Here is a 13101-nt window from a genome sequence, read left to right as displayed (position 1 = left end):
TGGCTAGAGTGTCAGGTGTCCGGGAACGAGGCAGGGGAGATAGGCAGCCAGATGCGGGACAGTTCAAGTCCCCAGCTGGGGAAGCTGGACGACCTTCTCTGGGCAGAGGGGCTGCGGAAGGCCGTGCTTGTGCTTGGGAGAGTGGCTGTGCTGGCGGGGTGGTGGGGGGAGGAAGAAGGGAAGCGGAGGGGGGGGCGGAGTGTGAGGAGGAGGAAGGCGGGGAGATTTATGTGGTAATCCAGGCAGGACCGGGTGTGAGCCAATTCATCCAGCGGGTATTTCTTTAGTGCTTCCTACATGCCGGGCACTGTTTGAGGCACTGGGGATTCTGACAAACCCAGTCTGTGCTTTGGGGAGCTGGTTGTCCAGTGGGGAGACGAGCAAGACCGTCCCACATGGTGACGGTAACGAGCTCTGGAAGAAAGTGAAGGAGAGCAGCCAAGGGCGGGGCGAGGAGAGAAAGCAAATGTGTATTCTTTTTTTTTTTTTTTAAAGATTTTATTTATTTATTCGACAGAGATAGAGACAGCCAGCGAGAGAGGGAACACAAACAGGGGGAGTGGGAGAGGAAGAAGCAGGCTCATAGCGTAGGAGCCTGATGTGGGGCTCGATCCCATAACGCCGGGATCACGCCCTGAGCCGAAGGCAGACGCTTAACCGCTGTGCCACCCAGGCACCCCACAAATGTGTATTCTTGACTCAGCTGCTCCCCTGCACGGACCCCATGAGACTGGGCATGTGCCCACATCCCCCTCTGTGCGAAGCCCCAGAAGCCGCTTCCCTGCATATGACTGTATCCTCTGACTCCCTGACCCCATCTGGCTTCCCCTCTGCTCCAAGAGCTGTTCTTCTCTGACCTTGACCTCTCAGCATGTGTCCCAGGTGAAATGCAGTGAGGGTTGAATTAAACTGTCAGGGCTACCTCTGGTCACGTGACCCTCTTCCTCCAGAAACCTGCCCCTTAAGGCCGTCAGCTAATTGGACGGGGGCCCACACACGACGCAGGGTCACCTGCTTTACTCAAAGCCGCCTGCTTCAAATGTTCGTTATGTCTAAAAAATCCCTTCAGGGGCGGCATCAGGCTGGTGTTTGACCAAACACCTAGGAACTGTAGCCAATCAAGTTGACACATAAATTTAACCATCAAACCTGTTTATTTATCTAATCTTCTCCTTCCTGATAGAACACTGCCAGGAGATAAGAGGCAAGGAAGCGGAACTTACTAGTCCCATTGTCAGGTGAGAAGACCGAGACCCTCCCGGGACAAGGACATCACTCCTTCTACCTTCTTGTTAATCTTATCGGCCCCCTTTGGCCCATATCCTTTTGTCCCCCTGCCTTGCAAGACTTTACACACACAGCATCTCAGGCTCTCGGGTCGCCGTGATGGGACACGTCATCCCCCATACTCACCCTTGGTCCTCTTTCCACAAAGTGCTTTCTCTTGGGTAACTTGAGGCACAGGGGATTCTGACAAACCCAGTCTGTGCTCTTGGAGAGCTGACAGTCCAGCGGGGAGACACACAGGACCGTGCCACATGGTGATGAGCGGTTGGGACCCCTCCTCTCTGCTTATCCCAGGCATTGCCAACACACCTGGCTTTGAGGGCACAAACCGCGATTCCCTGTGTAATATCCCTAGCCCTTGTCGTAGCGTGGGGCACACCAGAGAGCTCCTGAGACACCAGGCTGTTGAAGGAACAGATGACAGAGTCCCTGGTTATCTCAGGGAAGGAGCCCACGCCAGCACCTGTGTCTCCTGACCTCTTGTTCGGCACCTTGCCCTCAAGTATAGGACATCCTGTCCAGCCCAGCCGTACTTCTTGCAATTTGTTCCCTGCTTCCTGCATCCTCCTTTATGGCCGACACTGTGCTAGGCACCCGACAAGCATTTTGTCACTTCCTTCCCATAACAACCCTGTAGATGGATATGACCATTCCCATTTGCCAGATGGGATATCGAGGGTCGAAGAGTGTAACTCTCATAAAACCACATAGCTATGGAAAATGGCAGCACTGACATTCAAACCCAGATCTGCTACTGACTCGAGATGGAACACTCATCAGTGCCAACAGGCCAAGCCACATCCTCAGCTAGGGGCTGGGGACAAAAAGACAAAGCAAACAAGGGTCCTGATTTCACAGAAGTTAAGGTGTAGTGCAAGGAGACAGATGTGCAAGAAGTCAGTGTGAAAAGCATCATAGCAACATAACTATCAGGGCTCCAGGAACATGTATTTTGGGAAATTAGAGAAGAGGGCTGTCTGAGCTGGGCTTGGGGAAGGCAGGCAGGGGAGAATAGAGAATATTCTGGACATGGGGTATGCTTGGCAGGGAGGAGCAATCAGGCTAGCAATCTAGGCCAGGAAGTTATTTCCCATTCCTGAGCAGTTTATAGTAAAACCCTGGAGTGGAGCCTGTAACCCATGTGGGGTTTCTGGAGCAGGCCAGTAACATCATTTCACCTGCCTCAGTTCAGCTCTGCAACCCAAGCCATGAGCCCTCCTCTGGCACAAGTGTTCTCCCCTTGAGCTGTTTGTCTTTGTCCTGTTTTTCCTTTTTAAAAAAATATTTATTCTTACATTATCTCTACACTCGAGGTGGGGCTTGAACTCACAACCCTGAGATCAAGAGTCACACGCTCCACCTACTGAGTTAGCCACATTCCCACGAAGTGGTCCCTCCCTTGAGCTGTTTCTTTTTTTTTTTTAATTTTATTTGAAAGAGAGAGAGAGACAGAGAAAGACCATGCATGAGTGTGGGGAGGAGCAGAGGGAGGGAGAGGGAGAGAATCTTTAGCAGATGCCATGCTGAACACAGAGCCTGGCTCTGGGCTTGATCCCACGACCCTGAGACCATGACTGGAGTCAAAACCAACAGTTGGACTTAATCAACTGAGCCACTCAGGCACCTCGCTCTCTCTCTTTTTTTTTTCTTAAAGATTTTATTTATTGGGACACCTGGGTGGCTCGCTCGGTTAAACGTCTGCCTTCAGCTCAGGTCATGATCTCAGGGTTCTGGGATTGAGTCCTGCATTGGGCTCCTTGCTCAGTGGGGAGCCTGCTTTTCCCTCTGCCTGCCACTCCTCTTGCTTGTGCTCTCTCTCTCTCCCCCTCTGACTAATAAATAATAAATAAAATCTTAAAAAAAAAAGATTTTATTTATTAGTGGGGGGAGGGCAGAGGGAGAGGGAGCAGCAGACTCCTAGCTGAGCAGGGAGCCCGATGCAGGGCTTGACCTCAGCCGAAGGTAGACGCTTAACCGACTGAGCCACCAGGTGCTCCCCCTTGAGCTGTTTCTTTTTCTTTCTTTTTTTTTTTTTTAAAGATTTTATTTATTTATTTGACAAAGATAGAGACAGCCAGCGAGAGAGGGAACACAAGCAGGGGGAGTGGGAGAGGAAGAAGCAGGCTCATAGCTGAAGAGCCTGATGTGGGGCTCGAATCCCATAACGCCAGGATCACGCCCTGAGCCGAAGGCAGACGCTTAACCGCTGTGCCACCCAGGCGCCCCCTTTTTTTTTTTTTTAAAGACTTTATTTATTTATTTGACAGAGATAGAGACAGCCAGCGAGAGAGGGAACACAAGCAGGGGGCGTGGGAGAGGAAGAAGCAGGCTCATACTGAAGAAGCCTGATGTGGGGCTCGATCCCATAACGCCGGGATCACGCCATGAGCCGAAGGCAGACACTTAACTGCTGTGCCACACAGGCACCCCTCCCTTGAGCTGTTTCTAATGAAACTGAAGGGGTGCATGTTTGAGGCTGGTTCTATGTGGGTGGGCCTCACCCAATCAGTTGAAGACCTTAAGAGAAACGACAGGTTTGTTGAGGAAGGGACTGTGCTTCAAGTCAACAGCACAGACAGCCTGCCTGCCCTGCAGAATTCAGACTCAGGACTGCAATGTCAGCTGACCTGAATCTCCAGCCTGCCCTACAGGTTTTGGACTTGTTGGCCCCTGTGATCCTATGAGCCAATTCCTTACAATTTCTCTCTTTCTCCACACACACACACACACACACACACACCCTATTGGTTCTATATGGTTGTTTCTCTGGAAAACCCTAACATAATATTGAACCCTAATATAATATTATTGAGTATATTACATCTCTGCAATATTATATATTTATCATAACAAACAAAAAAACCACTTGTGAACCTTTTGTGGGCACTTACTGGGTTCCAGGCACCTGCTGAGCTCTTTGCATGTGTCTCATGATGCTCTTACTCATCTACAGTCTCCACGACATCATCTGTGATTGGTCCCATTTCACAGATGAGGATACCGAGGAACAGAGGGTTCAAGTAATTGGCCCAAGGTCCCAAAGTGATAAAGCCGGGTTTGGATCCAGGCAGTCCCACCCCAGTGCCTACATGTGGTGGGGTCTTTTCTGCTACAGAACATGTGTGTAAAGTAAGGCACGTGACATAACTGACAAGCAACGTGGTTGTAGTTGTTACAGTGACACTGGCTGGGCAGGGGGAAGGGGGATGGGGAGGGTGTGAGTTGTGGCCCAGGGTCCTGGGAGTGCCAGGTCCCGAAGATGCAGCCCTGGGAACAGTGGCAGCGAGGTGGCACCAGGCTGAACAGGCTGCTTCTGGATGTGTGGTCCAGGCTGGGAGCTGGGAGTCTGATAGTCATTTTAGGGGACTCCAGGAGGAGCCCTCCACAGGGCGGGTGGGCTCTGGAAGCCCTTCCTCAGGCCTCAGGGGGGTTATGCTCTAGTTCAAGGATGGCAGCCCCAGGGTCAGGGGCCCGGCCTTGGCGGTGTCCATTGGTTTGACATGCAGTTCAGTGATCACAGCCTGGGGACTGGGTCCAGCCCAGCCAAACGGGCAGCTCAGCGCCCAGCTCCTTCCTGTGCTGCTGGGGTGGTTGGGGTAGGGAGGGCCTCGCGATGTCAGGTCACCATGCAACAGATCCGGGTAACTCTCCTCCAGAAGTTGCGACGGCGGCTGCTGAGGGCCACCTTGGCCGCCTCCTGGAAGACCGCGTGGACGTTTTCTTGGAGCAGGGCTGAGCACTCGAGGTAGGCCACTGCGCCCACGGACCTCGCCATCTCCTGGCCCTAACAGAGAGAATGGATGGGGCTGCCTTGAGGTGGGGGCCTCTGGGGGGCCTCACGTCCTGCCTTCCCACAGCCCCCTTGGCCATCCTAGGGAGTCTCCAGGACACAAGTGGAAGGTGAGTTTTTCCAGGACACCTACAGCTTCTCCCTCCTGGCTTGACCAAGCACTCTCATGGCTTTATATTGGGTTTCCTGCCTCAGTTCCAGGATGGGTCCCTGCCTCTCAAGGCACCAACTAACCCACTTCCCAGGCATATAGCAGAGCAGGGCCTGTGACCTGAAGAGCTGGGTTCTCTCCAGGCCTCAGCTTCCCTATCTGTGAAGTGGGTGGGAGGATTATCTGAATGGGCACACCATTTGCTCTCCCTTCCATAGGCAGAACCTTCTAGAATATTCTAGGTACCACTTCCAAGCGCAGACCATTCCAAGATGACCCCTACCCTGACTCCCTGAGTGTGCTGGATGCCTCTTGCTGCTGAGAGGCTGGGCAGGATCAGCACACCCCGAAGGTCCCCCTCCCAGGACCAGCCTCCCACCCCTGGGCTGGGTTTCCTACCCTGTGATAGGTCACAGGCTCCAACCTATTTTTCCGCAGCTTCTTCACCAGTGACTTGTCCTTGCGCAGGTCAGTCTTGCAGCCCACGACGATGATGGGCACCTTCTTGCAGAAGTGGTTCACCTCTGGGTACCACTGCGGGGAGGGTAGCAGTGCGTATGTGTGTGTGTTAGCCATCGGGATTGCTGTCCCTCTCCGTAGCTGGGGAGAAAGGGACACCCTCTCGCTCCCCCGGCAGACTCCAGCAATGATAATCAGCACAGCCAACATTTAGGGAGAATTACTCTGAGCCAGGCTCTAAGACTTTACGTGTATGAACCCTTCGAGCCCCCAAGTCCCTACGAAGCAAATTCCGTCATCAATCCCATTGTACAGATGCAGTAACTGAGGCTCGGAGAGGTCACATAACTTGGCCCTGGTCACACAACTGGAAGTGGCAAGATTTGAGCAGGGGCTGGGGCCCAGAGCCCTGCTCCCGCCTGGTCTAGAATCCTGCCACTTTGCAAGGTAAGGGCTTCCAGGACCGCCTCCCAACTGGGTAAAATATATAAAGAAATAAGTCATCCTTTAAAAATAAAGCAGCTCACAAAATGGCTGCAGCAGCTGTTTGCCTGTCGGAGGGAACACTCCTATTCTGGGTCAGCTGCTCTTCGGAATGTGAGGCTCTGGGGCCTGGTTATTGCAGCCTGGACAACAACTGGGGAGTCTAGAATCCGGAGACAGGGGATTTAGATCTCCAGGAGTGCGTGCCTACTCAGTCTGTCTGTTCAGAAAAAATTGGCATCAAACCGTCTGGCTCCCGGAGTCAGATGGGGCCCGGGTGGGGTCCTGGGCTGACTCCCCACACTTCGACCCTCCACAAAATTGTGCCTGATCATGGTCTCCCGCGTGACTTCACCTGCTAAATCCAATACCGATTCCTCAGCCTGGCACCAGGAAGGGATCCCTCCCTCCTCTACAGCCTGGTGGGCACTTTGCCCTGGGACCCTGCTCTCTGCTTCTCTCCAGGTGACCTTCCCGCATCCAAGGCTCTTCCCCCCTAGCAGTTCCTAAATGGATCTGCCCAGCCTGGCCCTCTCCTGGAAGCTGCGGACTCAGACCTCCGTGTCTACCTGGCCCTCCACTGTGATGTCCAACAGGCCCCCATTTCCCACCTCCCTAGCTCCCACTTGCTCCTTCTCATCTTGGGAAATGGCAAGACTACCTTCCACTTGCTCTGGTCAAAACCTCTCTCCCACTCCCAGCCTGGGGATAATCCTATTATTGGCTCCATCAGGTTAGGGGGAGTAGACGAGTGAGTGGGCAGAAGTGCCCAGAACAGTGCTTGGCACAAGGTAAGTTCTCCAAAAATATCACCATCGGTGTTGGGGTTAATGTTACTCACGCCGTCACCAGCTGTGCTCTGAGGAACCCTAGTGCATGATGCTTGTATGCCATTCACATGGCAGCAGAGGGGCAGGAGCAGAACAACGCAAGGGACCACATCCCTGACACCGTGGGCAGTGAGCAGCCTTGGGAAGGCCTGGCATGCCTGGGGGGCATCTTGGGGGATTGCCAAAAGCCAGCAGTCACACAGAAGGGGACTGAGAGCTGCTGGAGGCAGACGGTGCTTGCAACCTCGGGCAGGCCCAGGCTGGGGAGATGCGGGGGCCTCTGGGTCACCCAGCATTCTCAGGTAGGTCACGATGGAAAGAGCCACAGAGTTCTGAGTCCAGACCCTGCCACCAAATCCCTATGGGACCTCTGGCAAGTTGCTGCCCCTGTTCTGGGCCTCAGTTTCCCCATATATACACCAAAGGTGCTGGATTCACTGTCATCCAGGGCCTGCCACACTCTGACAGGCTGCGGAGTCAAGGGTGGGGACAGAGCAGAGTGGCCTGGCTATGAGGGCTGTACCTCCCCCCCCCGGTACCTACCCGGTTAAAGATGTTGTCAAAGCTGTGCGGGCTGGTGACGTCAAAGCAGAGGAGCAGGACACTGGCGTCGGGATAGAAGAGGGGCCGCAGGCGGTCATAGTCAACTTGCCCTGGTGGGGGGTGGGAGATCCCTTCAGATCTCCCCCAACACCAGGAGGTCATCCCAGCAGATGGGGGAGCCCGGAACAGGGCCTGGTTTGTGCCTCGTGGTCTGATACAAACGTGGGGCTTAGGTGGCCACTCCACACGAACGCTCCCCCCGGGCAGTGTTCCCCTGGCTTGCCTGTGGGCTGTGTTAGCCCTGGTCTGGGAGAGACCACTTGCTGAAAGAGCCCTGTTCTGGAAGGAATGGGGGACAAGGCAGAGGCCCAGGCTGCAGGGACTGGGGCCATTAGTCCGAAGCCTGCTCTGCCCTGGGCTTGGCGGGGGGTGAGAAATAGGAAGCAGGGAGGACCCTGGACAAAGGCCCCTTAACCTCTGCATGGTCAGGGGGCTGCTGAGATACCCTGGGGTGAGCTTTCAGCTCTGGTGTGAATTTGACTGAACCCTATGTGGGTAAGATCAGGAAGCTGGAGGGCAGAGGTCAAGATCAGGCAGATCTTACAGAAGCTAAAGCCAGGGTGGAATGCTTAGGAGGCCAGGAATAGTTCATCCCATGACAGGAAAGAGCTCTGGACTCCCCTTGTCTCCGGGACACAGTTGGCTACCCTCTGTTGGGGGAAGCAGGAGCAAAGAAGGTTCAGGTTCCTGGGGACCCTAATCCTGGCCAACACCTGTCCCTTGGAGATCGGTGAGATTGGCTGGGCCTCTCTGGTCAGAAGGAAGGGAGCAGGGCGTGGCTCCTGGGCATGTGGGGCCCCTCCTCCCACGTGCCCCTCCTGCAGCCCCGCACACCCACCTGCTGTGTCCCAGATTTGGAGGTTCAAGGGTTTGCCCTTCATCTCCAGATTAACGGCGAGCCGCTCAAACACAGTGGGGGTGTAGCTCTGAGGAAGAAGGAGGCAAGGCGGAGGCTGTGAGGACAGCTGCTGAAGCAGGGTGGGCCCCGGTGCCCAGGCCAGAGCCCACGAATGCCTGCAGCACTGCCCCGGCTTTGGGAGCCTGACAGTCTGAGGGAGGGACTTTCTGGGAAGCAGGGGGCCAGTGGGGGTGAGGCCTGGGGCTGCCGCCTCCTGGTCTCCTAGCACGGAACCTCCCCAGCCTTCTCGACTGTAAAGTGGGAATATGGAAAGTGCCTACCGCAGCGTGATGCTGTAAGGATTCAGCGAGAAGCTCGGTGCAGGGCCTGGCACAAACTACGCACTACCGTTATTTTTATCTTTGTCCCCCTGGATGGGGGACTGTCCCATTTCTGAGCATTCCTTCATGCTGTCCCCTCCTCCTGGAATGACATTAACCTACATTTGTTCGTTTGATTGCTCATTCATTCATTCATATACTCAGACAGTAAACACCGGCAACCTTCTCTCGTTCCGGATACTGGGGAGCGAGTAATAAACAAGGCTCACTGCCTGTTTTGGAGAGCTTGTAGCTTTTGGGGGGGTCCCTGCTTTGCCTCTCAACCTCTCATAATCCAACGAAGACCCCTACCCCATGCCACCTCCCCCAGGAAGCCCTTCTGGATCCCTTCCCACATTCTCTCCATTTCTGCCTTTCTTATCAGCCCTGTCTGGTGTCTGGAGGAAGGCATTCGGGCCACAAGCCCCTCCACCCCAGGCCTAGAGCCTGAGCGCACACCCTCGCCCTAAAGGCTGGGTGAATGGAAACAGGGTGGGTTTTGTACAGACAAAATGCAGGAATGAGAAGGGGGAACGTGTACAGATGGGGTCTGGGCAAAAGGTGAGGAGGTTTTCAAAACTCGACCACAGCCCAAGCCCTCTGCGGGAGCAGCATGCTGGACCAGCTGCAGCTTGGGTCCCCAAGCCTCGCTCACTCGCTCAGGGTTGGTCCGGGGGTGGGGGGGGATACAGCATGGGGAGACCCTGGCTGCCCGTCCTCCCCACTTCCTAGGCCAGGTGGGGCCCGCTCCTGCCTTGACTCAGGCCTGTCTGCCTGCCTGCCCACCCGCTGGCACTCTGACGCAGGCCCTGGGCTGCTGGGAGGGGCAGCCCCTTAGTGGTAGTCAATGCGGTCCTCCAGGCCACTTGGGAAGGTACGGCGGGAGGGTGGGGAAAAAGGTGAGTCCCAGAATGGGCCGATGGAGAAGTCAAGGATGGCCCTGGGATAGGGGTTCCATCCGCCCTGGACTCTAGCCACCTGTCACTCGCTCTACTAGTAGGTACAGACAAGGGATCCACCTACCTCCCCAGCATCCAGCCTGCCCAGGGCCCCTCCCCTCAGGTCCTTTGCCTGGCGGGAAACAGTGTGACATGGTGGCTAGAGCACTGGCTTTGGACTCAGATGCTCCTGGCTTAGGACTGGCTCTGGCCCTCACAAGCTGTGTGACCTTGTGCCTGTCCCCTGACTGGTTAAAGGTGAAGAGTGTCCCTTTACAGTGTGATAGGGGAGACACCGGCTGGCAGGTGAAGCCCAGCATAGATGCCTACTGCTTAGAAAGCAGGTCGCCAGGGGCAGTGTCCACGCCAGCTGCTGTCCATCCCTCCAGGTGGTGTGCCCTGCCCCAGCCTGTCACCGTGGAAGGGACTGACACCTGTTGAGCTTCCACTCACCCACCTCCCACCTGTGGCAGGACCCCTCCCAATCTGAGGTGGAAGGCAGCCAGCCACGAAGCTCTGGGAAGACATGTGTCAGTACTTTGTAAACGCCTGTGGAGATGACACTGTCATCCCCATTTTCTAGGGACCTACTGTGCATGGCCCTCCACCTGTCCTGTCTCTGATCCCTGCAACCTCAGGAAGCACTAATCCCATTTTCCTGATGATGACAGAGCTGGGAAGTGACTTGCCCAAGATAACACACTGGACAGCAGGCTAAGGATGCAGCCCGGTCTTTCTGGCTCAAGAGGCCAGGCTCTGTCCCAGGCCACTGGCCTCTCCTGAGGTCACCGACTCTCTAGCCCCTGGCATTAGGAGTGGGCAGGAAAGCCCCATTCCAGGCTGTGTGGCTGGGTTGCTTCTGTGGCTTGTAACTGGCACAAACCCCCCCCCCCCCCCCCAACACTCTCTATAGACTTTGTTTACACCTTCTGTTGTGTTCTTTGAACCTCCAGGCAGGGTCAACTCTGACCAGTTAAGAGTCTAATCTTATCTATTGAGCTGTCCTTAGTCAGAAAGGCAGGGCCAGGTCTGAGCCAGACCAGGGCAGAGGTGACTCAGGCCTGGGTCTGCCCTCATGGGGCTCACAGACAAGACAGACGGATCATTACAGGATGGGGGAACGTAGTTCAAGAAAGGAGAGTCAGGGGTTTCACACCCATGAGAGCCCCTGTGCTGACCAGGAGGGACTGAGCTGGTTCTGGAAGGCAGGGCTCATCCTCCCTGCCCCCTCCCCTTCCCACCCTTCTGTGAGACCCCTGGGCTTTGGAATGGTTGCTGATCCAAATGACAGCCAGGACTGGGCAGAAGCTGGTGCTCAGCTTGGACTTCCCTCTATCTCAGGAGCTTTCTCTACTCTGCTCCCTTGCTCTGAACCCGAGGCTGGGCCACAGCCAGACAAGGGTCACTGAGGCCCCTTCAAATCCCAGCCTACTGTCTGCTCTTTGGGGGACTGGAGGTCATCTAGCTGCTGGTTCCCTGAGCTTGGAGGCCTGCCAGGAGGAGGAGTCTAGGGGCTGGAGCAGAAGGCTGGTCTGGCAGGCAGAGCACTGGGGATTGTGGAGAGTGTCCTGGTCAGGGGCGGGGAGATCTGGGCTCTTGACCTGCATTGCCACTGCTGGGCCATGCTCCCCCAGGCAAGACTGTCTCTCTAGATTCAGTTTTCCCACCCGTAAAATGAGGCCTTTCTGGTGCTTGGAACTTGTAGTTCTTTTAAAAGAAGAGCTCTTTCTTGTGCCTGGAGGTAGAGGGGTCCTCAAACAGATGAGGAGCCTAGACAAGGACAGGTCTATCTCCCTGGTGACAAGCATGTCCTCCCTTCCTCTGGCTAGCCCCAGCCTGCCCTTCAAAACACACATTCCATCAACTTCCAGATGCCCATTTCCATGTTGCAACCTCTCTGGAATCAGGATGAGCCTTGCTATCAAGGATGTCTCGGAGCCCGGGACGCCCCTCCCAGCCAGTCTCCTGGACCCTGGCTGGCCTGGTCCCTCTCCCACCATGCCATAATTGTTGGGTTCCCTTGGGCAGCATCTGGGGGCCCACAAACTTGTCCCGCCCAACTTAAAAAAAATGTGACTGGCCAGAGGAGGTGACGTCAGCTCCATAAGCCACAAAGCAAGAGTTGGCTCTATGCTGCCACAGTGGAAAGGACGGTCTGACACTGTTACGAGGCCCCATTGGACTCCCCAGGGCCCGCACGAGCCTGGGGGTTTGGAGGATGATGTGACAGGCAGGAGGGAGCTGAGATGCTGGAAGCAAACCCACAGACTCCCAGAACTGGGCTGAGAGGTGGCAGGAGGAGGGGGCCCATCCTGGTGCCTGGGAGCCACCTGGACAGTCTGAGCACGGCAGTGAAGGACTGATGGCCAACATGCCCAGAGCGTCCGGGACATGCCAGGTACACATGGACTGTCTCAGCCTTACCCTAATTCCACCTCACCACCACTCTTGGGTCTCCCGCCCTCTGAGGTTGTGTGAGGAAATGGAGGCTCAGAGAGGCTAAGCAAAGTACTGAGGGCCACACAGGTTGTCAGAGGAGAGTTGAGGTGCCAACCAAGCTATCTGACTTGAGTCTGGTGTGCTCTGAGCCTCCACAGCAGAGCCCACCAAAGGTCCCCTGTACATGCAAGAGCTGGTGAAGAGATGTTCCCCAAATTTCAGGGAGCCCTTCATGCTGCAGACTCAGAGTGGAGCCCTTGACCTGTATCAACCCACTCTTCACAGTGACCCTGGAAGGTGGGCACCATCCTTATTCCTATTATGTGGTCAAGAAAACAGGCACAGAGAGGGTAGGGGGCTTACCCAAGGGCACACAGCTTTAAGTGGCAAAGTCATGACTTGAATCCTGGCTCCAGTGTCCTCAGTCCCTCCCAGCCATGCTGGGTCACCAAGTGCTCTCTTAGGATCTGCACGGTACCGAGGCTGCCTAAGTCGGTCCCTGTGACCTCTCCCAGGGAGGTGCCATTCTTGCCACTTTACAGATGATACCACTGAGGCCCTCGCTCCCGATGACAGAGCGAGAACTGCCTTTGAGCCCACACTCCGCTGGGAGACCCCTTGGCGAGCCAGGTGGGCGCCCCGGGGCGCGCGTGCGGAATCCGACCGGGCCGCCGAGCGCGCGTGGCAGGGCCGGGGGCGCGGGGCCCGGCACTCACCTCTGGGAAGGCCCCCTCGGCGAAGACCATCAGCAGCGACGTCTTCCCGCAGCCGCCGTCGCCGACCAGGACCACCTTGACGGACCGCGCTCCCGGCGACGCCTCGGCGCCCGCGGCCTGGGCCGCCTTCATCGCGGGCGGGCGGGCGCAGGCGGGCGGGCGAGCAAGCAGGCGGGCAGCCGCGCGG

General features: G+C 56.0%; 1 protein-coding gene across 3 annotated transcripts; it reads right to left on the bottom strand.

Annotated features, from left to right (window-relative positions):
* Positions 1 to 567: 567 nt before the first annotated feature.
* Positions 568 to 13095, bottom strand: RHOD (ras homolog family member D). 3 transcript variants are annotated; one of them, XR_004621361.1, is made up of 6 exons: positions 12915 to 13095; positions 8442 to 8529; positions 7544 to 7653; positions 5628 to 5762; positions 4179 to 5071; positions 568 to 1689 (listed from the first exon to the last, which is right to left on the bottom strand). XR_004621361.1 is itself a non-coding variant. In XM_034645718.1 (5 exons), exons 1-5 carry the CDS (start codon positions 13044 to 13046, stop codon positions 4904 to 4906), a joined length of 633 nt encoding a protein of 210 aa, XP_034501609.1. In that variant the 5' UTR covers positions 13047 to 13095; the 3' UTR covers positions 3603 to 4903. The 3 variants fall into 3 exon arrangements, 2 of the variants coding, with proteins under 2 accessions (XP_034501609.1, XP_034501610.1); XM_034645718.1 differs by lacking the exon at positions 568 to 1689 and having other exon boundaries at positions 3603 to 5071; XM_034645719.1 differs by lacking the exon at positions 568 to 1689 and having other exon boundaries at positions 3603 to 5071; positions 5653 to 5762.
* Between the last annotated feature and the right edge of the window lie 6 nt (positions 13096 to 13101).

This window comes from Ailuropoda melanoleuca, chromosome 16, assembly GCF_002007445.2.
Source record: "Ailuropoda melanoleuca isolate Jingjing chromosome 16, ASM200744v2, whole genome shotgun sequence".
Taxonomy (NCBI): domain Eukaryota; kingdom Metazoa; phylum Chordata; class Mammalia; order Carnivora; family Ursidae; genus Ailuropoda; species Ailuropoda melanoleuca.
This window is presented reverse-complemented; position numbering and strand designations above follow the sequence as displayed.

Coding starts and splice junctions, on each gene's coding strand:
- RHOD (XM_034645718.1), bottom strand. CDS start 13,046: ATGAAGGCGGCCCAGGCCGCGGGCGCCGAGGCGTCGCCGGGAGCGCGG. Junction 8,530..12,914: donor CCGAGGGGGCCTTCCCAGAG/GTGAGTGCCGGG, acceptor CTTCTTCCTCAG/AGCTACACCCCCACTGTGTT. Junction 5,763..7,543: donor TTGACAACATCTTTAACCGG/GTAGGTACCGGG, acceptor CCCTCCCCGCAG/TGGTACCCAGAGGTGAACCA.